At 46.2% G+C, this 26618-nt stretch overlaps 1 protein-coding gene across 1 annotated transcript in view; it reads left to right on the forward strand.

The window, feature by feature from the left end:
• Window positions 1-26618, forward strand: part of LOC134410259 (uncharacterized) — a 365840-nt gene that overhangs the window by 13302 nt on the left and 325920 nt on the right. The window contains exons 8-19 of the mRNA XM_063143429.1: window positions 1144-1266; window positions 2349-2504; window positions 3142-3195; window positions 5006-5220; window positions 5290-5387; window positions 8515-8625; window positions 9478-9567; window positions 12479-12586; window positions 14143-14264; window positions 15737-15859; window positions 18730-18772; window positions 19334-19988. Coding sequence (XP_062999499.1) covers window positions 1144-1266; window positions 2349-2504; window positions 3142-3195; window positions 5006-5220; window positions 5290-5387; window positions 8515-8625; window positions 9478-9567; window positions 12479-12586; window positions 14143-14264; window positions 15737-15859; window positions 18730-18772; window positions 19334-19402 — 1312 coding nt within the window. The 3' untranslated portion in view covers window positions 19403-19988. The remainder of the gene's footprint in view (window positions 1-1143; window positions 1267-2348; window positions 2505-3141; window positions 3196-5005; window positions 5221-5289; window positions 5388-8514; window positions 8626-9477; window positions 9568-12478; window positions 12587-14142; window positions 14265-15736; window positions 15860-18729; window positions 18773-19333; window positions 19989-26618) is intronic.

Here is a 26618-nt window from a genome sequence, read left to right on the forward strand (position 1 = left end):
ATTCTCTTCTCTCTTCCCCCGCCCCTGGGAGCCGTAGAAATGAGGACATCCAAGTATGCTTTGCCTCATGTGACTTTCTAATTTCAGTTTTTCCACCCACCTTTAACACCAAACAGAACTGTAGCAAGTTGTTAATGGAAACAAAAATATCTTTCCCTTTTGGGGAAATCTGTTCTCTTTTCTTCCTTCCTTTAAACTAAGCACGACTTTCACCTTTCCTTGTTTTAAGTGACTCTGTCCTGCCACTCTGTACAGAAAGATGCCCTGCAAAAAGTAATCCCTGACATCTGCATGACTTTAAACGAATGATTGAAAATGTAAGATCTTTATCCTGTTGGTCTGTCCAGGTGCAGACAACAAGGGAAGCAAATTTTGGTGGGCAAGGGGGTACTGTCAGAGTGGGAAAAGGACTCCATGTATGATAGAGGCTGTCTTTCCTTGCAGAAAAATAGTGGCGGACCCAGCTAACCCCTTTCTCATTCTCAAGTGAAACACCCCTTATATCAGGATGAGGCCAGTCTCCCTTGGGTGGATTCTGAATCAGACTCAGAGGCTGAAGGAGAAGACCAGCCGAGACCGGAAGCAGGGGAGGAAATTCCCCAAGACTCTCCAGGTGTCAAGGAGGGATCTTCCCAGGAACTTATCGAACAGGAGGCCCAGGCTCAGAGATCGGAAGGGGAGGGAGCATCGGATGGACAGATTTCAGAGTCCGCTGCAGAGTCAAGCGGGCGGAGTTGAGAGGAGTGGGAGGCGGTCCTCTAGGTTAGCCACTCATCAGAGGTTACAACTTGAAGACCCTTCCTGAAGGAGGAGTCCAGTAAAAGCCTGTTGGGCACAGTGGATGGCTTCCTGTGGTGCCTGGCAGGCTATTTCTGGACTTCTTCAGGGAGGGTCTTCAACAACCTCTGCTGTGTGGCTAATCTAGTGGACCACCTCCCACCTCCTCTGGCGTTTCCTTCAAGGGAGTCTTCTTCCTCCTCTGGGGAGTAAGGTTGAGGGGGACCCCAACTCATGCACCCCTCATTAGGAAAGGCGGCTCGTCCTTGTGCATTAAGCAAGTGATCTGATGCAGACTGACGGGCTTTCTCTTAAAGGCTCTTGGCTTGTTTAAATCAGTCCACATGACTTTACTTCGTGTTTCAGGATTACAAGACGACTGCAGAGACTGCTGGTACTGAATGAATTTCCGAAACCTTTGTATGACAAATTCATTGGCTTTTACCAGTCTATTCCTCTCCCAGTTCACTGCTCCACCTTCTCAAATAGGTACATTTGCTTCAACTGTGTGTCTGGATCACATTTTTCTCTGGTTCATAAATTGCCCATAATTTGGAGAGATGGGTGGGGGGTTGTTTTCGATGTGCAGAGCCATATCTCCACCCTCTTCCCCTGCTGTGGGATTGTTTTTAGCGAAGGTTAGCCCATCCAGGAATCAGAATTTGCCCTCACTGCAATAGTATTCTCCTGTCTTTTGCTCCCCTCCTCCTTCGAATGAATGGGAACCATTCACTTAGATGAGAAAAACTAAAGTGGTGAATTCAGGGGTACCATAGGGGAAGGTTTGTTTTTCTTAGATGCTCCCAGTGACCCCTCCAGCTGTAGATAATCATGACCTCTCCTCCCTCCTAAGACCTTCTTCCTCCAAATTCTATTTCTTGTTCGCTTTTTACTCCTGGTCATTAGTTGCATTTGTCTACTGTCCAGAGGTCTCCCAGTTTGCTTTTTTAAAGAATGCTTTTTCCCATCCTCAAATTGTTGAGAAGGGCCATACGAAGAGAAGGAGGGTGAGGGAGAGCCATTGTACACTGCTTCATTACGGGTCCTGGAAGTAACGGAGGCAGGACATTTTTAAAAAAATGGCGTTCCTGGTCTGGGATCTAAATGTTGTTCTCATTCAATCAGTAGGACAGCATGTAGGAAAAGTCCATGTTATCCTGTAACTCAGAAGTCAGGGCTGTTAATGTAAGGCCCCCTTGCAGAAAAGAGTTCCCTTCTAGTTCCAGCCTTGCCTTCTGGCAGAAGAGCACAGTCTCTTTGTGGTTGAATGGCCTCTGATCCTGGATTACTGTTTATGGGGGGCTACGCAACTTGTTCCCTTCTTTCTCCTCTCAGTAGGAATGGTTTATAGCAAAGAGGGCAAAGGAGAGAGGAGTGAAAGTGCTGGGCCCCACATACACCGCACAAACATCTTTGCCAGAGTCTTGGCACTGGCAGCCTGACCTCTGTGACTTCCCCTCCCCGGCCTGCCCCATGTCAGCTAGTCTGGGGCACCGGTAGTGAGGGAGATGAGACCTCTTGCCATTGCACGGTGCCACCTTTGTTTTAATTCTACCTCCTTTCCCTTTCAGCCTGAATTTCATGACTTGGCATCATAGCTTGCTGACTTCGGTCTTAAAAGGACAAAATGTCACTGGTCGCAGAACCCAGAAAGGGAAGAAAGAGTATCTTTGTGAAATATTTCCTGTGATAGAGGCACGCATTGAGAGAATGGAAAACCGTCAAGAGTAAGTCAATGACATAAGACCCTATCTGGAACCGTGAATACATAGGAATGAAAGAACTGCCCTGCTGGATAGAACAAAGGGTAGGCCTGATCCGTCTTTGGATCTTCGACTGTACTCGGTACCCTTGAGCAAAGTTCATAAGTAGGGCGTGATGGAGAGAGTCCTCTCCTGTTGTCTTCCCCAGTACGTGGTACTCTGAGGTGTACTTTTTCTGTTCCTTTCCAGCAGCTGTAGATCTGTACCAGAGGTATTCCCCATTTTTCGTGAACGTATCCAATGTTTCTAAGCAAATAATCTAAGATGATGGCCCTATCTTGTAGCAATAAATATGCAGGGAAGTGTGAGAGTACTTGAAAAATTGCTATCAGTTGTATTATTTACTACTTTACCCATGCGGTTAGGAACATTACTCCTCTCCTTAAATGAAAGCTGAGAATTTCAGGGGACCCTGTGAAGAACCTGAATATTTTTGGCTTGCACTTTTGACTTGCCCACTGTATGCTTTGGGCTAGTGGGGGTTTGTGTCCCAACACTTTGTATGGCACAATGCCATGTCTGAAAGAGTGGCAGAACACGGACTATACAGCACTGCTAGACCCATAGGTAATATTTGCCTGTTTCTCCCCTAATGCCTCAGATACAAGGAGTTGATCCGTTACTTGAAAGTGGTGAAGTGCAGTGATTCCAAATGGTAAGTGACTTCAAATTGCTTACAGCTGTCCTTTTGCACATGGCAGATGATATTTGCGCATAAGGAAGGAGATTACCTTCTTTTAAGATTTGCAGGAGCTGAACCCTTTTAGGGCCTTTTACAGAAATATACCTGGAACACTGAAAAGCAAAAGTGAAGGATGATTCAGATAACGTTTTAGCACAAGCTGTGTCTCTTGGCAAACTATGGCTGGCACTAAACTGGAAGCTGAAAGCAAAGCGACAAGGAGGAGTGCATAAGCGATGTTTTACTCGTTCCCAGTCTTGCAGGCCACAACACAAATTTTACCTTGGGTCCATCTGAGCTTTGCATAGGAATGTGACAGAACTTCTGTCCTTGTCATTTCGTGGCCTTCTGGCCCCACTCTTTACAATTTTCTCCCTTTTTAGTACCTTTGCTTGAGATTGCGAAATGTGTCTCTACACATCTGAAACCTACAGTTCGATGTCCAGGGAATAAGTATTTCTGGAACATGAATGACAGGGGGAATTGCTCTAGCATTAGGGAGTCCCAAAGGGCAGGCTGCTGTCATTTCAGTATTAGCAAAATACACAGGCGCTCGGCATGCATAACTTTAGAAACTTTAGATAGTGGTGTGCCCTTGTAAGGTACTCGGGCAGGAATAACAGAGGTGAGATTAGTTCTTTTCCAGAAAAGGAGCTTTTACTAAGTAAGAAGTAAAATAAAAATGCAATGTATGGGTTAGCTATGAAGGCCATCTCAGAGAAGTGGGATAGAGGGGGACTGTGCCTTCGCAGGGAAAATAGTGAAATCTGGCAAAAGGGAGAGAACAAGCTATACCCCTTCCTTTTTTACAATTTCTCCAACAACATATCAGCAGGAAGAGGAGGGGGGTTGCGTAGTGTCAGGGTGAATACAAAAGAAGGTAGGAAGAGGCGGCTCTCCTTAGCCAGGGCAAGGTTTTTATCGCAGAAAGATTGTTGAATGAGGTTGAGTGAGGCTGGAAGTCTCAAGATCCAGCCATGCTGAGGTTACCTTAGCAAGACTGCTTTCCTGAAATTATACTGAGTGTTAGAGTGTAAGACCAGTTATAGGGCCTGTTCAGACGACACACTAAGCCATGGTTAAGCCGATAACCCTTTTGCAGCAAGTAGTCAGTGAGCATGTTTAAACCGTGGTTATGTAGCTACCTGGTTAGGAATGGTTCACACGACACGCTAAGCCATAATGTTTATCTCAAAATAATTAACCTCCGTGGCTTAGCGTGTTGTCCGAACAGGGTCATTGTCTTAGAAAGACCAAGCTGACCAAAGGCTAGGGCGGCAACTGGTGCACCAAAGGGCAGAATGGTTGACCCTTTGGCAAAGGGGGATGTTTGACTCTGGGGGCAGGGGCGTTCGGTGCTAACTGGAAGGTCACAGAACAACTTTTAATAGCCAATGGATAAGCAACCGAATATTGTCTTGATAGAATTAGGAAGCAGAGGAGATTCAGCTGCAGCACACCCATGAGTTCCCCGGGTAGTTTCAGAGGGCTGGGGCACTCCCTTTTCCATTTCTATAGGAGGTGTTGACTCAGCCTGCAAAACAAATCCTGTCTTAATTGGTTAGCCCTTGTCAGCTAACAGTTCCAGACAAGATGGAGACTTTTGAGCCACGGTGATTACTGCGGGACAAAATGGAGCTCCCATACTGATACTCACAGAGGAAGTGGGCGGTAGTCTGCTACAATAAAATTCTTCATCTTTATGCTGCCATAGGGACTCTTTGTTGCCATTTGCTACAACAAATCAACATGGTTATTGCTCTGTTACCTTTTCTTAATCCAGGATGCAGAAGCAGAGGGACAAAATACCCTTATACATGTGCAGAAGTGGGGACTTCGTAGGCGCCACACAGGCGCTCTTTAATGTCTTCTCCAAATCCAGTTGCACGGCTTGCCGCCTGTCCCCAAGCCAATTTGAGGGCTACCTAAAGATGTTCCGAACGGGACAGGCTCCTTTGGGGAGAAGCCTGGAGGTCCCTGCGCAGTGGTCTCCAGTGGGCAAGTACACGTTCTTGTTTCTCTCGGCTGACTGTCGGGTGCCTTGTTGAGCGCCAACTGTGAGTTTAGCTCCTCCTTCCTCTTCTCTAGGAGAACCTCTGAAGCTGCCCGTTCTGCTCAAACAGACGTTCAGGCTACTCCACACCAACATGTCATTGTTTAAGAATGTGAGCATTTGTCTTCTTTGTTTTTATGATGATTAACTCTCTTTCTCCCCCTCCCCCTTTACAATATTGGCCCAAATCGAGAATGTCAAACAGGTGTGACCCCTTTTCTGGTCTTGTTGCCACCTGGTGGTCCAGAACACCTCCAGTACTCTCCACTACATCCACTAAGAAGGGGCTGTTTTAGAAAACGTGGCCTAGAAGAAGTGGCACCTCCCATTTATTCTCTGAAGCCCAGTCTTGAACGCAGGCATTTAAAAAAAGAAGAAGAAAGCGAAAAAAGAAGACATTTGCTCTAACGCTTAATCGCGAAGGGGAAAGAAGCCAAAAAAAAGCCAGAAGCAAAGGGGTGGAAATGGAGATGGGGGTTATTAAAAATAATTACCAATGCATTTCGGACCCTAAGATCCTTCCTCAGGATAATCTAAAATATTTACAAAGGTCATTATTGTCAATCACAATAATTCATTCAGTATACATCAGCCTTCCTCAACCTGGGGTGCTCCAGATGTGTTGGACTACAACTCCCAGAATGCCCCAGCCAGCTGGTATTTACCTGGTATTAAACACCAGGTATTTAAACCTACAGTAAGTGATTGGGAACAGCTGTCTTTCAAAGCAGTACTGCAAGATCAAGAGACTCATTCAGGCCAAAGGGAGTAACTGTATTTAGCTTGAGAGTCCACTTTGCCTCCCTCTCCAAAAGGATTCTATCAGTCTATCTGATAGATCTATGTGTTTCTATTGCCCAAAATGAGAGAGATCTCTTATCTCATGAGAGTTATCTTTCCAGATTCATCGTTCCAGCAGAAAGGGCGAGTGTGTACCTAGGGTTCAGCCAAGTGGCACTTGCCCAGGCAGCCTCTGTCCTGAGGTCTCGCCATTCCTGGAGTTACTTACTCTATTTCTTCGATTCTAAGACACACTTCCCCCCCCCCCCCCCCTATAAACATCTCTGAAAATGGGGTGCGTCTTAAAATCGTGGGTGCGTCTTAGGGTTTTTTTTTCTGTTGGTGGTACTGAAATTAGTGTGCGTCTTACAATCGATGGCGTCTTACAATCGAAGAAATACGATACTTACTTTATTATTTATTATTTATTGCCAATATATACTGCCCATTCAGAATTTTGGAGTGGTGGACAAATAAAATAAGAATAAAAACAATAAAACCACATTAAAAGTACATCATTAAGGGAAGGCTTCCTGGAACAAGGACGTTTTCAGGAGGCGCTGGAAGGAATACAAAGTTGGCACCTGCCTGGCCTCCAGAGGCAGGGGATTCCATAGGAGGGGGGCTGCCAGTTGCTGTCCTTCCCGCCCACCCCCAACCCAAACGGAGCCTGGTGGTTGGTTGGGGAGGCCGCTTTTCTCCTGGCTGGTAGAACCTGCTGCAGAAGGGATGGGACTTGCCTCTCTCCCTTTGAACGGCCTTTCGAGTCGGATGGGCAAATAGTGCTGTACCTGGGCAGCCAGGTCCTCCTCCTCTTGTCACGTCCTCCCCAACTGCCGTGATTGGAGAGGGCTGACAGGCTCTGACTGTCCATTCCCATAGTAATAATAATAATAATAATTTATTTCTTACCCGCCTCTTCAATTGGATTGAGGCGGGGAACAACAGCAAGCATAAAATACATAAAATACTGATTAAAAACATAGTATACACTGTTAAAAAAACATCCTAAAATCATACTAAAAGCATCCTAAACTTACACTGGATAGGCCAGGTATTCTCTTTCCTATGCTGTGGGCTGCCAACTGGGTGTGTGTGTCTGGCTTTCCCCTGCACTCGTTTGGAGGAAAGCTCCCTCCTTTCTGGCACTGGGAAGTCCTCTTGGCCTCCCCTGGATCAGGTTTAAGAATATAAGAAGCTGCCGTATACTGAGTCGGACCCTTGGTCCATCCAGCCCAGCACTGCCTGTGTTTTGCCTCCAGGGGGTGCCTGTGTGTGTGTGTGTGTTTGTGTGGAGAGAGAGCACCAGACTTAGACATGGGTTCAAATCCCTGCTCAGCCATGGTGCGCTCACCAGGTGGTCTTGTATTGAGCATACCATTCTCCCTACTTGAGAATTAAGGCTGCAGCAAGTGTGAGAGAGAAGAGAAGCCAGCTCTGCGAAGAAGCCAGCTCTGCCAGGCTTTTCCTACCTCTCAGTGTCATCCAGCAACAGGTCGTACGATCAGCCTGCAGCAGAGGGAGAGAACGGAAACAGGTTCACTCCATCGCTTTTGCTTGAGAGATCAGCAACTTCTGGCTCCTCCGCTTCTAAACCTATTTTCATTCCAGATGGTCATTGCAAGAACTTTGTAACTGAAGAACTAGTGCCTCAGCTAGCTTTTTTTCCTCTTCCCTCCCAATCCCTTTTCTTTTTGAGTTGTCTTACTGCATATTACCTGGTCAGCTGCTCTGTGGGAGTCTTTTTCAGCAGAGGAGCAGAGTCAAAGGGCTCTCGATACTTTCTGCTAAATAGTGGTTCAGAAAGGCGGCTATCATTTGGTCTTGACCCTTCACCCAAGAAGGAGGGAAGGAGAAAAGATCATAATCCGACCTAGACGATCCTGTGTGCCAGGACAAGAATGAACCTTCTTCTTCCAAGGGTGGCAAGGTGTGAGACACGGACATGGCATTGGCTCGTGAGCCCCCAAGTCAGGGACCAGGGCCAACTGGTCACCATTCCCCCACTCACCACTTTATTGCTCTTCCTTGGCAAAACTGAGCAGCCCCAGAGACCTGCGTCCATTTCCTATGGAGGCAGGCAAAGGCTGGGCCTAAAGGGGGAAGTGGAAGGTGCCTCCTGGTCCCATCCCTGGCCACGTTTTCGAAGAGAAGAGCCTCCCTTCCTTTGGACAGAAGTCAGCGCTCGGTGTTCTGGACCACTGCATGGCAAATAAGTACAAGAAGAATTCACGGTTATGCAAACTCTCCAACCTCTTGGCCTGACCTGGGAGGTTTATGGGGCAGGAGGGCGGGGGGAGGTAGGATGACCAGCAACTTCGAGGATTTTAAAAAAAAACACCTATCATGAATGCCATTAGACAATCCTGTGCTCTTTTTTCTTGAGAGTGTGATAATTTTGGATCACTTCTTGTAAACTCTACTTGATTCCTGTAATGATCGCCCACTTTATGTTTTAGCCCAAATGTTGGACATCTGTGATAAAGACTTTTAGTAGCCACCCAGTCTTGGGAAATGACGGCCGCCTCACAGCCATTACCTTGAAAGAACCCCCCCAGGAATTCCAACAGGTAACCAAACAACTTGAGTTGAGGGATATGGCACCTGGCCATGAGGGCCTGTGTCCCGCTGGGAGTTTCCTCGGCCGCTCTTACTAGGAAGGGTGGCCTTCTAGAGCCCCCTTGGGCCTTCCTCCATTCTCTCTAGTGTTGGCAGTGATGTTTGTTGCTTGTTTACCACATTTATTAGATAATTGGGTATTGTAGAGTATGGAAATGGGTATTGTAGGGATGGAGAAGGTGCAGAGTACCAAATGATCAAGAAGCTAGTACAACCCTCCCCGCCCCATGAGGAAAGGTTGCTGTGTTTGGGGCTATTTAGTTCGTTTTTTTAAAGGTGAGCAAGTAGAGAATGTGATAGAGGTGTATAAAACTTAAGCATAGTTTGGAGAAAATGGACAGGGATTTTCTTTCCCCTCCTTCTCTCGGTACACTAGAACCCAGGCTTGTCCAATGAAGTTGAACTGTGGGACTTTCGAGACAGACATAACAAAGGACTTCCTTGCACAGTGCATAGTTAGAGGATGGAACTTGCTGCCACAAGTTGTCGTGCTGGCCAGCAATTTAGATGGCTTTAAAAGGGGATTGGACTAGTTCTGATAGCACAGAGCCACCTCCGGTATCAGAGGCAGAGTGGTTCTCAGTTCCAGTTCTTGAGGAACAAGCAAATGGTGGGGAAGGACTTCTGCCTTCATGTCTCACTTGTGGGCTTCTCGGACGCCACTGTGGGGAACAGGGCCAGACGAGGCCTTTGGTCTGATGCGCAGGGCTGCTCTCATGTTCTTATGAAGGCCCAGGGCCCCTCGGCTGGATATGGAGTCTCCAGATGCCCGTTGGCTTATTTTGCTGTGACTTCATTTGCAGATGGTCTTCCGAGAGTCTTGCTACATCCTGGAAGAACTCGTCGCCAAAGTCCGAACGAACGTTTTCCTTTCAGACGTGTTCCGCCTGGATGTAAGTGGAGGCCTACTATTGTGCCAGCTTCCTTGGGACACCCAAGTTCTGGGGTTGGTTTTTCCAAAGGGCCTGAACCCGGCCTGCCTGCATTGAGTGGTAAACGTTAAAAACTCTGGAAGGGAAGGCGTTGCAGATCTATGTAAGAGAAGCACTTCCACTATGCGGGGTAGATCAGACGTCTCCAGCCTGGTGTCTTGCAGATGTTTTGGACTGTAACTCTCAGCATTCCTGACCATTGGCCATGCTAGCTGCCCTCCAGATGTCCTAAACATCTGGAGGGCAGCAGGTTGGAGAACACTGGTCTAGATGCTTGGCTGCAATTCCAGATGCAGCAGAAAGCAACCCAACATCTGGATGGACACTTGGAGCTTCCACAACCACTTCTGTGTTCTAGTATATTGGGTTTGTTAGTTACTTTTTTGCCTAACTCAGAAGAAACTGTATGAAACTGTATTCTAGAACAGGCTGTTACCCGATTTAAAAAAATCTTGATCCAATTCATTTGCTGCTTGATCCAATTTGTTTATCAATCCTCCGATACCATTTATTTTGATAGTATCAATCTGTGTTTGAGGCCCACGGTCCCTTTAAAGACTTAGCTGGAATTAAAAGATACGAAAGACTTGCAAACCATTCCAGTTAAACATTTTTTTAAAAAGGTTTTATTGCTATCCCATTCTAAAAACGTAGTCTAGCACAAAATCTATTGGGTTTTATTTAATTAAAAGATCATGTTAATTTAAAGATGTGACTGTTGAAAACACGCAACCCACCAAATTAGGCAGTCAAGCCCTGGAGGAGAAAACAGAAGAGGAAGTAAAACAGATGCTAAAAAGTGCAGGGGTGAAATACTGAACGCCTAGTAAATAACGAAGGGGTCCAATGGACCCAAGCAGCCTAATCGGGTCTTCCCCAAAGCATGTTACAAAATAATAAATCAGTGTTGCAAATTTGCACTGTGAGAATGTTAACTCCTCTGTCAAAATAAGGCCAGCTTGGAGCAGAATCAGTCCCCGAACCTTGGCTTACCCTAGATAAAATTGACTCTTGGACCCCTGCATTGTTTTGCAATGGGAACTTTTCTTTTTGTACATGAATAGGACATAAATCTACTCCTGTGCTCTTAAAGTGGCAAAATTCCTCCACCCACCACGCTTAGCATTTATAATACGGCAAAATGTGAAATTATTTTCCCTACCCTGTTTTGAGATGTTGCTAAATGCATCCCAATTAGCATAGTTTCGCTTTCTGATTAATTTCAGTAGGGGCAAATTGGGTCCCTGAGAGCTCAGTAGGATATACTGTATTTCTTCGATTGTAAGACGCCATCGAATCTAAGGCGCACACTAATTTCAGTGCCACCAACAGGGAAAAAAGCTTTGATTCGAAGAAAAAAAAAATTTCTCCAATCAGCCAGCAAAGCAATTTTACGGTACATACACGCAGCGGAGCGGGAGAGGAACAGGGAGCGAGCGAGACACACGCGCGCGCACCCACACGCACACGCATAGAGGCAGGTTACATGAATGGGAAGCAGGAACCAATCGTCCCCTGCCTGGGAACGGACAGCCGCACATGCATTCAAAAGCTGGTCTGCACCATTCACACGGACGGGAGGGGGTGGGCGGGCGAGCCCAACCAGCGCTGCTCAGGTGATTCTTCCGCTTCCCATCTCCTTAACAGAGGCGAGGCCGAGCTCTTTGGAAGGTCGCTGGCCTGCCGGAGCTGGGGTCCCTCCCAGCCGGCTCCCGGCGGCAACGTTTGAGATGCTCTGAGACGTTGCCCCTCTCTCCCCCCCCCGCTTCTCTCTCCACTCCCTTCTCTCTCGCTCACTCTTCTCCCCCTACCCTGTTTCCCCGCCTGTCCCGCTGCAGACTCGACAAATGTAATTACCGTATTTCTTCGATTCTAAGGCGCCATCGAATCTAAGGCGCACCCAATTTTTAGAGCTGTTACTTTAGGGAAAAAAGTGTGTCTTAGAATCGAAGAAATACGGTAGTTACATACAGTGAAAAAGTTGTGGGGAGAGATGAAATATCCCCAGACAAATGACACTATAAACTGTTGAGAAGTACATGGAATATGAAGTGGTTCAGGTTTGCTAAAAGGAGTTTTACAAGTATTTCAAACAGCTGCTGGGGTCCCCAGCAGTCCCACTTAGGAGGGTTAAATCAATTCATCATAGGGGGTAGGATCTAATGTCAGTTCTGTGTAGAGTAGACTCACTGAAACGTCATTCATTTGAATAGGTCAATTGTATATAGGACTAACATTGGATGCTACCCATGATTTTTAAGTGATTAATTGGATAAAGCTGCATGAATTTGTAAGTGGATTAAAATAGTTTTTAAAAGTAGTGTTTAGGGAAGGGCTGGTAGAATACGTGACCCAACGTGGCGTCTTCAAATAGCAGAACCATGAAAACTTCTCTGTGTGGGGCCTTGGACGTCTGCTCTCAGACAAAGGAGAGAGAATACTGGGCTAGGGCTGCCATCCTAAAGACACTTACCAGGGAGTAGGCCCCCGTTGAACAAAGTGAGACGGACCTCTGAGTAAACATGCATAGGATTTGCACTACAGGTGGACCAAGGATCTGACTTGGCGGAAGGCAGTTCAGGAAGCAAACGTACCCTTCTTTTGTTTGGGGATGATGAATTCATCGCATTCCAGCAGTCATGACCTTAGGAAGAGCCTGGCCCTCCTGAGGAGGAGAGAAGCCGGCGTGTGGCAAAAGTGGCGCTTGCGGTCTTTTTACAAACACGTACTTTTTAAACGCCCAGCTAATCGGAAGACCTCTTTTTAGTCCATCAAAACACTTATAATCTAACCAGTTAATCGACTAAGCATTGCCGCCCTAATCCTGACTGGTTTTCATACCCTTCTGTTTCTCTCTCTGCCTTCCTTCCAGTTGCACTTGGAGGCAGGTCTCATTTTTGCGGTCACGGCGCTACGGCAAATGGTCCTGCAGGAGTACCGGTCACTGGGCTCGTTCTTAGACATCATTCTGGCTTTTAGGGTAAGTTATAGCAGCAGACCTTCCAAGATGCCAAGATATATAATGCATTGTTCCTATTATAACAGAGCTTGTGGTTTGTGTAATTCATTTTGCGTTTTGAACACCCTTCCTCAAGCTCAAGAAAACTTACTTTCCTTTTCTAATGAAATCTCAGACTCTTTGGGGAGCTGAATTGTGTGTACCCAGTATCCTAGTCCATGTTCATATGTGCCCATATAGGGTAATTGCATCTCACCAATGTAATCTCAGTAATTCAGTTAGGTTAATAACGTCCCTAGGGTGGTACCTTGCTCTAAGACCACCTGGTAAATAGGGCTGGGTTAAGATCTGAACTGGGGAATTGCCAGCTTGCACTTTTGGCATTTCTGATCTTCACTAGCTCTTAGGAACTTTACTAGGTGGGAATCTACACTGGTGTTATTCTATCGTTTTGAATGGGTTACTGTGACGCATAGCGTCACGTGACCCTGGGTCTCCAACGTTGTAAATGAGTCGTACTTACAGGTTCTATTTCTTAGTTCCAGCGTGGCTACAGATTCATGTGCCTCGTCCTACCGGTAATTTTCCCCTCCCTTTCTCAGAGCTGCTGGGTTTGCTCCGCCCACTTCCTGTTCTCCTTCCTTCGCCCCATTTACTATCTTATCTGCTACAGCAGATAAATCACACCAGCATTATACTGTGCTATCACTGACAATTGCTTGCAAAGGACTCAGAAGTTTCCTACCTTAGAATCTGCTTTTATTGTGAAGTACTCCCATGCATCCTGCCTTAAAATTTGAATCAAATTGGGTCATCGGTTGATTTTTTATGTTTTTTTTTTAACATTTCCCCCCTCTTTGCAAAGGATCTGAGGAGCGCTCAAAGGATCGCTGTAGCTCCGTGCAGGAAAATTAACAAGGGTCCAAAGTCCAAAACTCATGACCAGCGGGGCTTAAATGCGGCTGCTGCTAAAACTTTTCAATTTGGTCTCCCATCCCAACCCTGACCAGAACCAACCCTGGTTAGCTTCAGCAAAGTGGCTGGCTCCTATGCACTCAGGCTATTCCCCGGGACCTGCATTAAGATGTTTTGGGAGGGGGTTTGTGTGTGTGCTTATGACTATTGCCCTGCACTGCTGGCTAGGAATGAGGCAGGCAGTGGGCGGAGCAAACCCAGCAGCTCTCAGAGAAGAGGGAGGGAGAACAACAAAGGATTTAACAATGTGCTCTGCAGTAACGTTACAGCTACAGAGAACCGATACAGAGAACCACGTTAGAAAGGGACACTAGCAACATTATAGGACTAGTGTAGATCCGGCCGAGGCCTTAAGGACTAGCCTCATTAAATTCTTGCTTGTGGCTTCTGTGCATTGCACATACATTTCTGTGCATGCAGAGATCTTTCTTCAGAACATACTAGAGCAGAGCTCTTTTAATGAGAAAACCACCCGCAGTCTCACTGCGCACGTTCGAAGGGCGAGGTTCCTGCCTTTCGCATCAGTTCTTCAAGGGCTGCAGCATCAGTTGTAACGTTCTCTCCCTTACATGTTGCTTTTTCTATTTTCTCCCCTCCCATAGAATAACTTCTGGGCTCTGAAGCTCCTGATAGAGTCTCTGGCTTGTCACGAAAAGGCTCTGTGCGGCATTGTTGGCTTGATTATCACTGACCTCCATTATCGGAAAGCAGAAATGTTGGAACTGTAGGTTGGAATTTACAAAGCTCCTGAGCTTCGTCGTTCACAAAATCTGTCTTGAAAGCTTGAGCTGTACAGGCAGGCAGGCAGGATTCAGTGAAGGGCTGTATGATTCCCCACCCCTCACCAGCCCTCTGTTGGCTGAATGACGCGCAAGAGGCATGACCCCCCCCCCACTCCCCCAATGTCATTTGATTCCTGGCTGGCCCGCTGGGTGGATGTTTCACCCAGGGCATTCGCAAGGAACCGGCTTCACTGCGCACAAAGCTTCGCCCATTGGAGAAGTCTCGAGCGCGCCGGAGACGCTCCACACCTGCCGTGCACCTTCTCCCACCTCCTCAGACCCGGGGCAGGCAGAGTTGCTCAGCAGGCCTTCACTCGTCTTTTGGTCTCTCTGCAAAGGGGCAAAGGAGTAAGCTGCCAGGTTTTGCTTGTTCTTTGGCCTCCTGAGCTCCACAAATCCCCTCGTTCCCCCAGATCCCGTTGCGATTTTCAGTCTGTGATTGGAGGCAACAAGGGGATTTCCTAGCATGCCACCTTCCCTCCATTGAGAGGAGCAGCAGCGCGCAAGGGAATCCCTTTGTTATCTCTCATCTCAGATCAGAGAAAATCAAGGGGATGTTTCTCCTCGTCTTCTCCCAAAAGTCCCCAGTAGCCTCCATGCCAGGGGATGGTGGTGGTGGTGGTGGTGGTGGTGGAGGAGGAGGAGGAGGAGGAGGAGGAGGAGGAGGAGGAGGAAAGGCCTGGGGAAATGAGCCCAAGCCTCTTCAGGCCGGATGGGCAATCTGCAGACTGGAGGTTGCCCTCCCCTGTCCTAAGCACAACCCTGCTTGTGTGTTTCCTATGGGAAGCTGGGCTAGACGGACCCCTGGTCTCATCCAGCAGGGCTCTTCTTATGTTCTTTAGGCAGCTACAGATGAGAGAAATCGCCACGTCTCCTCTTTTCCCTGCTTGCCATTAGCCCTAGGCCAGCGGCCTTTGAGGTTTAAGGCAGACGTCCTCCGGGAGGACGCTGTGCTGCTTCCTGATGTACCTCAGTTCGTGTTTGGCTGGGCCAACGGCCCGAGTGCTTAAAACTTCAGGGCAAGAAAGCAGAGGGCGTGACCCTCCCCTTTTTCCTGAGTGTCTGTCAGTGCTTTGCGTGCAGTTCTTGCTGATTTGTTGTTGATCTCTACTGCTGTAAATCAGACTTGTAAGCAAGCTCATGTTCATCAGAAAAGAGTTGGCTTTTATCTCTCTAAGCCACTGATGCTCCTCAAATGAGCAACTTAGTATGTCTGTCCACGCTACCATGCTTATGACCTATGGCAAGACCGATGTATATCTTTTTAGGGTCTGTAAAACAGCTTGAAAAACCCACATATCTCTGGTTGGGCAAAAGGTTTACCAGGACCATGTGAGAGATTTTCAGACAAGAAGCAAACTTGATACTGGTGTGTGTTGCTTGCTCTTATTCCCATTCTTTTAATGCTGCTCAGGTGCCGACGACGTGGCCCTCAGTATGTGGGTGACCTGCTGTGTCTCTTCCTGACATCTAGGGATAGAAATGTACCATCCATTGGCATCTCCATCATTAATGTTATCGTGGACAATTTGCAAGAGTGAGTGTCACGTGTTGTGTTTGTGGCAGCTGTGCTTTTTTATTTATTTATTTATTACATTTCTATACCGCCCAATAGCCGGAGCTCTCTGGGCGGTTCACAAAAATTAAAAACATTCAAAGTATAAAACAACAGTATAAAACCATAGTATAAAATACAATATAAAAGCTCAACCAGATAAAAACAGCAGCAATGCAAAATTACAAATTTAAAACACCAAGCTAAAATTTATTTATAGACTGTTAAAATGCTGGGAGAATAAAAAGGTCTTCACCTGGCGTCTAAAGGCATATAATGTAGGTGCCAAGCAAACCTCCTTAGGGAGCTCATTCCACAGCCGGGGTGCCACAGCAGAGAAGGCCCTCCTCCTGGAAGCCACCTGCCTCACTTCCTTTGGCAGGGGCTTGTGGAGAAGGACCCCTGAGGATAACCTTAGGGTCCGGGCAGGTACATACGGGAGGAGGCGTTCCTTCAGATAACCTGGCCCCAAGCCGTTTAGGGCTTTAAATGTTAATACCAGCACTTTGAATCGGGCCCGGACCTGGACTGGCAGCCAATGAAGCTGGAAAAGGACTGGCGTAATGTGGTCTCGTCGGCCAGTCCCTGTTAGTAAGCGTGCTGCCCTGTTTTGCACCAGTTGAAGTTTCCGGACTGTTTTCAAAGGCAGCCCCACGTATAACGTATTGCAGTAATCCGAACGAGAGGTTATCAGAGCATGGATAACTGTAGCTAGGCTTTTTTGTTTTCGCAACGAGGTTTTCCAGAGGTAGTCGTGTTCTGATAAATGTCTGCAAAATGAAGCAGGGAGAAAGCCACAGTGGAATCAATAATAGTAAACGTTGGCTACGCTCAAACTGATTAGTCAATTGGAAAGTGTGGTTGTTGTGGGTGGCTTTCACTATCCAGACAGGAGAATAATTGCTGGAGTAAATTGCGGAATGGGGGAAGCAATCAAGCGGCACATAAACTTGATCAAAGTTGATGAAGACTGCGTGGAGAACTTGATTTTTGGGGGATAACTTTAAAAATGAACAAATCCTTGCAACCAAGGACTGCAAGTGGACACGTAGCTCCTTCCAGACAAGCTGCTTGCCCGACTTTACTGTTCAAGCTTGTCGCCTAACAAAAAGGCATAAGCGATAATAAGGACATGCCCAAATCTGCTTAAGCAGCAGCCTGGAGTGGCAGGTTTAACTTCCTAGATAGCCCCTGGACATCAAAAAGACTGATCCAGGTTACAGATTGGATGTGCAGTGGGTCAGCCGGGCAAGGCTAGAAGGAACCTGGTGGCCAGGCCGTTTTGGATCAGGTGGGATATTGGATGATTGGGCCTGCTCCAAAATTGATCAAGGTGCAAGGGTGCCAAAATCTGGTGTAAATGCTTAAACCATTTACATTAGGTGTAAATGGTTGGATACACATGCAATGTTTCTTAAAATACTTGGCGAACCAGCTAGTATTCGTGGGACATAGCAATTTTGCACTGAACTCCTCTGATATGAAGAGGCCTGTGCAACTCAGCAACTTGTTACTTTAGCCAATGCAATTTGGTTCCTTAAAAAGCTTGCCATCAGAACACATCTGCTTGAGATCAGTCTTTAAACATGGGGCCAGAGAATTGGAAGTGGGCATCAAACAAGGATCAGGGGAAGTGGGCAGTTTAAAGCAGAAGCCCACCGTCTCGATATTTGTCCTGTAAATGGTTGTGCATCAGCTATTAAATGCCAGAGTAACTGACATAAGCAGCTACTAGACCCTGGTAGCTAAGAGCGTGAGCCAGAAAGTCTCTCTGTTGAAATTTCACCAGCTTTTCCCAAGACTTTAGGTAACTCGCGATTCTTTGCAGGTCATTGGCAAGAGGGGGGGATAAAGCCGACTTACCTCCTAGCAGGGGTGAGAGCAACCCGTGGCCTGCATGTGGCCCTCTGCTGCTTTCTGTGTGGTCCTCCAAGCCCTGGGGAGCCCCGCCCACTTTCCCCCACTGCTGGGAAAAGACTGCCTTGTTCCAGCATTGCTGTCAGCAGCATCAAGACAGCAAACAGCAATCCCAGTTGGGGTGGTGGGGTGGGACAAGCGGCTTTAGACTCCCCCACCCACCCACCCCAACCAGCAAACTCGCTGCTGCTGTTGTTGTTGTGTCCCTACCACTAATGGTGGCCCTGCGATCCTGACAGGGGTTGCTGTGGAGTGGAAGAGACTTTAACTTCTCTATCCCCAGGCAACTTCAGAGGGGATCACCGTCGCCACAGGGTGAGAGAGACTTCAAGTGCCTTTGGAGAGTGCAAGTAGGAGGCTAAACGTGGGGATTTTGATTCAGAGTTTATTGAACTTAGCCAAAGGCCATGACAAATACATCGAAAGACAATATACATATATGCAATAATACAAATATTTTGAACACTAGAAAATTATACAGATAACTCAGAATTTGCCATAACTAAAACTCAGCTTTCGCATAGCAGCCAGAATCTCCAAGGCAGTTTATGGCAATTTTCTCTAATTCTCTCTTCCTAACCTTTTTTGGTGCCAGAACAAACAAAGCCACTTTATGTGTCACGTAGCAGTTGGTATCACTCAAAAGAAAACGAACCTTTCCTGCCAGGGGATTCCTATATCCAAGTGTTAACAAGGGTTTCAGGAATCTCTCTCTTGGGTTCCTATAGAGAGGGAAAATGAACACGTAGTGAACAATGTCTTCCACAATCTGCATTGAGATGGCACCTTGTGTTAGCATCCATCCCGAACTGCAGTTGGCATAACTTGGAATCTCAGTTCAAGGAAAGAGGCCTCAGTTTGGACAGATAGCATGTGAGGAAGATTTGCCTTTGCAGGAGGAGGATCCTGGTCTTAACCACCGTCCCTTCTTTCAGGTGTCACTGGGCAAAGCAGGTTGGCTATTTCCTTCAAAACTCAGTAAGTATGTCCTCCTTCAGGGGTGGAGATGATGCAGGAGTGGGTTACACCTCCCACTTGTTTCAGAGGCAGCGCAATGCAAATGTTAATCCTGCTTCAAACAGCTGTCTTCTTAAGGGATGTGGATATTCTCTTGCGAGGGATGTCGTGGCTTTGGGTAGACAGTTGGGAGGGAAAATAGCAGGGTCTGAATTGAGATGATGAACTGTATTCGGGGGGGGGGGGAGAGGGGAAAGGGGTGCCTGGTTGGGGTGCGGAGGCATCCAGAACAATGGAACCAGTTACCTAGGGAGGTTGTGGGCTCTCCCACACTAGAGGCCTTCAAGAGGCAGCTGGACAATCATCTGTCATGGATGCTTTAGGGTGGATTCCTGCATTGAGCAGGGGGTTGGACTCGATGGCCTTGTAGGCCCCTTCCAACTCTGCTATTCCATGATTCTATCTATGATCTCCTCTCATATACTTGAAAATTACTCACCAAAATAATCCACTGTCTTTTCCTGCTAGTAAATTCTATTACCTTAATTAATGCCCCCGCTCTCTCTCTTTACTTTTGCACAGACAAAAGCATTTGGCTGGGCAGCTTATGAAGTTTCCAGCTTCATAGCAATTTCACAGACTCTTCCTTAACTCTGTCAATCTGAAGAACTCAACGACTAGCCAGGTTTCCTCGCCTCTGCCCACTTCTGAGCAGCCTGGGAAAGGCATTCGTAAGCATCTGGCAAGCCACGTTGTATCCCCTAGCTCTGGATGGCTCTTCCAGGAAGTTTGCACCTGCGATTGGATTTCTCTGCAGAGCTCTGCTGGTCTCAGAAGGTTCTAAAGTCCTCCAATGGGCTCCAAGTGTGGTTTTACAAATGTGTAAACGTATACATGCATTTTTACAGGCTCTTCTGTTCTGTGCTATCCATAGATCTCTCTCTCTTTCTCCATATGTAATGCATCTCAAGGATGTCTTCCTCATGCAAATCATATGAGGCTTAGTGTGCTGTTGATGCACAAAATTCCTGTGCTATGTCTGGTTTTTCCCCCCAGGGCTGCTTTCTGTTTTGCGCCCATGTAGAGAGCTCAACAGCGCATGAATATTTCTGCCAGAATGTGCGCTTCCTGCATTTCACCTTGCCTGTGTAGCACAGAATGCAGAACTTGCTCACCTATTCCTCAGACCCTCTTTTTACCACCCACGTCATGATCTGTGAAAATAAGGGTGAAACTGGTTCATGATGGGCGTTGGGTACCAAACTTCCTTCTAGCATCTTGAGGAAAAGGTGGCTTTTTCCCCCCAGTTATGTTTCCCAGGCTTGTGAAACTCACACAACAGAAACTGAGGCTTGTCGGTTTATCTTTCTGATAGTTGATCTGTTTTTAGTCCATTGGGATTTCCTCTGATACTGTATTTTTCCGATTTCTGGATTTCTCTACTTGAAAGGAAAGACAAGTTTAGTTTAGTTACGAAAGTATTAATTTTTCCATCTCTGCACTTTTTTCAGAGTGTTTCTTGTCATTTAAAACCTGAAATACATATGTGTATGTTTCCTAGAAGTTCATGATTCCTTGCACCTTTTTATTACTTCTGGAGGAGTTTGTGGACATGAAGCAGATGTGTTTATAACTGTGTAGAACTTTGAGAATATGAAAAATTGTTGTATCTTTATCAACAAATGCGTATATCCCTGCTTTGCAGTGCTACGTTGGATTGTCTATAGTAAATTATAGTTATTAAATAAGACTGAACACTTCATGTTACAAGTGAATTTCTGCAAAAACCAGGTCTTAATGCTTTGGTTTCAGGTCTTGAGCTGGCCCTGGGCCAGTGCGTGTAACACTCTCCCTTCATCTCTTCCAAACACGGTTGCAGGTATTTTTCAGGGACAGACTAGACGAAAGAATGCACTTTCTATATCCTAACGCTTCCTCTGCCTCCATAGGGATGCAGGATGCTACCCTCTTGATTTCCCGAAAGCTGATGCAGTGTAATGCTGAACTGCGAAGTCTCCAATTCAGATGCAGTCACTTCTCTGAATTAGGTTAACCAAGCCACTAGTCCTTGGCCTCTACTTCTAGGACTGGGTGGCAATGACCTGCTTTGTGTGTTGGTAAGGAATACTAAGGTAATGTATGTTAAGCAGTCTGAACTCTCAAAAAGCAAATGCTAAGTGGTATTTATCCTGTGGCCGTCAAGAATATGCTACATGAAAGGGATAAAAATCAGATACTAGCTAAATTAAAATCTTGTTTACAGGGCACCGGTTAACCATCTAAACTGGCTCCTTTAAAAATGCAGATTCTAGTTTGCCTGTTAAATTATGCAAAGCAAATTGACGAATGTTCTTATTTGCATAGGCAGTTTTGTTTCTTCTTGTCCTGGGAGGGCAAAGCCCTGTACAAAGCAATCAACCTGCCACCACTTGGCTCCTGGGTAGCCCTGCCAGCACCCTTCTAGTGTCCCTATTTTGTTTCCAGGCTTCATTTCTAAAGTGGAAAGGGTCCAGGACTCCTGTAGCTCAGGCCACTCTGAAAAGCCAAGTCCTTTATCTCGGAAGCCCATATCCCTCATCACGCAGGCAAGGTTAGCCTTTGCTTATGTGGAGATGTAGGAAAGATGCTCTCCTTCATGGAGCATGTGCCTCAAAAGACTCTTTTCTATAAGATGTACTGTGTGTCAGTACCAATGTTTAGGAAGCTATGAGCTCCTTTAGAACATCAGAAGAGCCCTGATGCTGGATCAGACCGAGGGTCCACCTAGTCCAGCACTTTGTTCCCACAGGGGCCAACCAGCTGTCGTCCAGGGACCCGCAAGCAGGACACAGTGCAACAGCACCCTCCCGTCCATGCTCCCCAGCAACTGGTGTATACAGGCTTACTGCCTCTGATACTGAAAGTTGCAGCACATAGCCGTCAGGACTAGTAGTCATCAATAGCCTTCTCCTTCAGGAATTTATCCAACCCTCTTTTAAAGACATCCAAATTGGTGGCCATCATTGCAACTAGTGGTAGTGAATTCCATAGTTACGCACTGTGTGAAGAAGTCCTTCCTTTTATCTGTTCTGAATCTCCCACCCATCAGCTTTATGGGATGACCCATAATTCCTTTGGATACTTGAGGGAAGTGCAAGAGATTGGCATTCTCTCTCTCTCTCTTTCCCTCCACGCCCCATCCAGCTGGCGACAAGAGGAAAGCACATTCCCATTAGGGTGATGTGTCACCTTCTGATGTGGGGAAATTAGATATCTTCTCCCCAACCCCAAATAAGGGAATCAAAAGAGTCCTTTACCTGGGAAGCTACTCAATTGCACTTGTTCTTGACAATTATTTGGCTAGTCCAAAGTGGTTCTGCAGAAAGCCAAAGTCATCTCCTTACTTTTGATTTCAGAGCAGCAAAGACAGAGGGAAATGAGCACTGCATATGGCACTTAGAAATGGGCAGATTTACAAGCCTGAGTATATATGCCAATTGCCTCTTGGTACAGCAACTGGACATAAGACGAGCCTTGAGGCTGGATCAGACCAAGGGTCCATCTAGTCCAGCACTCTGTTCACACAGGGGCCAACCAGCTGCTGACCAGGGACTAACAAAGCAGGACACCCTCCCACCCATGTTCCCCAGCAACTGGTGCAGACAGGCTTACTGCCTTGGATACTGGAGGTAGCACATAACCATCAGGGCTAGTAGCCCTTGATAGCCTCCTCCAGGAATTTATCCAACCCCATTTTAAGCCATTCAGATTGGTGGCCCTCACTACATCTTGTGGTGTAGTGAGAAAGTATGTGCTAAAATATACTAGTGCAATAAGCTCTTTACAAAGCAGAACGAAGCCAATCTTAGCAAAATTACTTGCACCAAGGGCACTAATTAACTTCCCAGAAGAGATGGCTGTCTTTTGTGAGCAGGCACCCAATAGCTTATCTGAAATCCTAAATAAACAAATGTAACAAACAGCCAGTCTGAAGGGTCCTTCTAAATCTTTGCTTTGTGGGATCTGGTAGAGCTTCATCCTTTAGTGTTGTGAAATCCTATCTGGCTTGTTCAGTTTATGTTGCTCTTTACTTTGCTTACTGGTACTAAACAAATGCTCACTGAACTTTTGGAAGATCCAACAGGATATTAAAGTAACTGAATTCTGGCTTGTGAAAATCAACAGGACTGTTTTGAAAAGGGCTTTTCGGATTAAGGCCTCTGTAGTTGAAGGAAGGTCGCTGGGGAGCTAAACCGCAAGGGAAGGGGAGAGCAATTTGACTTCGCTTGTAGACACTTTAGAAGTTAGTGAAGGACACCCTGTCATCTTCATGGTAGCCTGCAGTACTGTTACAGTAGCATCTGAAACAGCTGGTGGACAGTGAAGCATTCAAGGTCCTTAAATGAATGGCCACTTTTTTGTTGGGAGTTACACATTAGAAAATAAGAAAAGCCATGCTGGATCCATCTAGTCCAGCATTCTGTTCACACAGTGACCAACCAGCTGCCCACAGGGAACCCACAAGCAGGACCCGAGTCCAACAGCACTCTCTCGTCTGTGTTCCCCAGCAACTGGTGTACATGGTCTGATACTGGTCTGATCACAAAGCCCATCCTCCAAATTCCAGTTGAGTGGGAGCTGGTTGTGGGGAACTGGAAAAACATTTGGCACATGCTCAGAAACCCTCTGTTCATGGTTATGTTCTAGGGCTCAAGGCAGAGCCCTGGCAAATTTGAGTACAGGTTACAGGCCCAGTCTTTCCTACCTCAGATTATTATATAGGGATAATTTTCAGTTGATGTGTATTGTGCATATTTTCCCCTTTTAAAACTGGTCATCATAGAATAGTAGAGTTGGAAGGGGCCCCTAAGACCAAGTCCAACCCCCTGCTCAATGCAGGAACCACCTTAAAGCATCCCTGACAGAAGGCTGTCCAGCTGCATCTTGAAGGCCTCTAGTGTGGGAGAGCCCACAACCTCCCTAGGTAACTGGTTCCATTGTCATAGACACATGTGTCATACACACATAGGGTGTGCTATGCACTCATCTAAGTTATCAACAGTCTTTCTGGAAATAAATCTACAAAGGCCATGTTCAACAACAAAAAATAACCAAGTTACTTCCTGCTGTGCTGGGGTTTTCCATCTTAAAATACAGTGTAGTATTCCTGTAGTAAGGGAGTACATCTATATATTCTAAGCCACTCAGATTATGCTGGTTATGCATATAAATATTGGTAGGAAAATAATAAATATATGTTGCCCTGGAACTGCATAGCTGGAGGGAATAACATTTTGGCCCCATGTAGAAGTCAGGTGATGAAGACCTGCTAGGTTTACGTATATGTGTATACTTTTCTATTACTACAACCTATTGAAAGCTGCCTAAAGGATCATTTGATCAGAAATCAGGATAAAAGTCTTCTAAATAAATTAAATTTAGTTGCGTCATGGCCCAGGAAGTAAGTTGAGACAGCATTCATTCTGGGCAGATGTGGAAGGCAAGCAACCCAAAAAAGACTAGATTAAAGAGTGCAAGCCAGCAAGAGTGGGTACCTTTCACACGGCGCTGGGAAAACAAGAGATGGCAATCAGCCGGCAGGCTTTTGAAAAGCTGAGGGGAAATGACCAGAGCACCTAAAACTTTAGAAGCCACCAGATAGAAGGATGTCTGACGACTTATGATTAAATTTCTAAAAACAGGGGCTGTGTCCTAAGGCTGACAGGAAAGCGTGCCACCTGCTCTGCAAGCAACGTCTCCTGAGTTGTCAGTGAATGGGCGCTCTGGCTAGGATTACGGAATAGTGATGCCAACCCTCACACAATGGCCCTGTTTTCGTGGATTAATCGTCAAAGCTTGAGCAATGCAAGCAGATTTCCAGGGACAGGGTCTAGTCTGTCAAGGCTCAAATTAGGTCCCAGCCTCGTCCCTCCTAGGGGTGCGTGTGCGTGCACATACACACACTGAGAGAACATATATGTGTGTGGTGTGTGTCTATAATAAATATATACACACACACACACACACATTTTAGTACTGAAAACTAATTAATCAGCTTCTTTCTTTTAGCAGACTGCCAAAGAAAAATCCCAAACAAATCATTTTTTAATAACTGCTATACCAAGCAACTAAGAAACAGGTTTGCTACTGGCCAAAGGATTAACAGATGGCTGACAATCATTATATTACACACACACACAAATGTGGTTAGTTCATAATACTTTAATCTACAAAAAACATTGGTGCAAATAAAGCGGACTGCAATCTGGCATGCGTAAACGAAGGCTGAGGCAAAGCCTTTGGGGGAGGTTGGGCGTTGTTGTTTTTTAAAGTTTGGGAATAGTGATGCTCCACCTAAGGCAGGCGTGGGCAATGTCACAGGGGAGCCTGGGGCAACTCCCTCCAGGGCCAACTCCCTCCAGGGCCACACTCCTGCCACAGCACCACCAGAATGCTGCAGCAAAAAATTGGTTTGCTGACTAAATTGCAAACTGCTACAGACACTTAGAAATGACCAATTTAGCCTTTTTGCAGGGGGACGGACGGATGAAGGGTTGCTGCTGCAGCCGCTGTACCAGAAGCCAAGGGGGGTGCATGTAGCCCTGATTTAATTACCTTTGACTTAGGGTGAATTAATAGTAGGATGTTAGAGCGGGTTTTGAACTTGGATTTGATATGTGGATTCTATATATATTTGTTAGTCTAAGAGGAAAATAAGTAGGTTTAGCAGTAGTATGAACAGAGGTTAGATTTGCTTTCCTTAGGTAGTCCCTCAGCCTGTGTATGGTGCATGACCATGGTAGGTTTTGTAGGTTGGGATGAACAAAATCTGTAATGGGGAGTACAAAAACAGAGAGAGAGAAGGTAAGGTGGAGGTTCGAGCTCCCTGAAACATTGAAGAGGAACGATTCAAGGAAACTAGAAAGCACCCCGCCTCAGCCTAGCCTACCTTCAAATTAACCTTGGAATTAATCCCTGGGCATGAGTGTATTGCCAGAAGCTTTAAAAATTTAGATAGGCAATTTAGGAAGCTGGTTTTATCCAGACTAGCTTGGTATTGTTGATACTGACTGGCAATGGCTCTCCAGGATTTGAGGCCCTACCTGGAGATGCCAGCGTTGAACCTTTTGCATGGAAAACATGTGATTTCTGTGATATAGAAAGAAATATTTCTGGATGGATAGATAAGTGCAGGCCACCAGCAGAGGTGAAGTTTGGTACATAGCTATCCCAAGATACCTTGAGTACTAGACATGTCTAAAACGGGAGGCATTTTGACACCAAACTGGGAAATTCAGTGAGGTTGATCTCATAATGGCAGCCAGACCAAGCCAAACTGCATATGGGGAGTGTTGTGGGGAGAAGGGCATGGTGCTCATTTTTGGATTTGGGGAATGGGACACTTACAGCTGCCCCAGAAATACCACCAGAAGCAGTGTTTGAAGGGTTTTTAGTTTTGTTTATTTCTTATCAATTTCTTTAAAGAATGGCCACGGCCTAGCCAATGATGGGAGGGGCAGGGGCATTTATTTATTTATTAAATTTATATACCACTTTCCAGAGAGATACTCTCACAAAAGTGGCTACTGCGTAGGTATGTTTAAAGGAGTCAGGAGTTCAGGGAATGGTTGAGAAGGGGTTGCAAAGACCAAGAGAATTTGGAAGATGTTTTTCTTCTAGCGCCACTGCTCAACTTGGAGAAAAGTAGAAAATCTTTATAAAAGAAGAATGCTGGTGGGAAATCAAACCTCCCTCAGTTAAGGGTTAAGTGCTACCATGTGAACACTCAGAAATTCCCTAAATATGATACTCTGTTGTCTTCCCTTCATCTGGCTGCAGCAAACATGGGTGTATAGCAAGGTTTGGGACACCCACATAGCCATTAGAA

The sequence above is a fragment of the Elgaria multicarinata genome, chromosome 17 (assembly GCF_023053635.1).
Source record: "Elgaria multicarinata webbii isolate HBS135686 ecotype San Diego chromosome 17, rElgMul1.1.pri, whole genome shotgun sequence".
Lineage (NCBI taxonomy): Eukaryota > Metazoa > Chordata > Lepidosauria > Squamata > Anguidae > Elgaria > Elgaria multicarinata.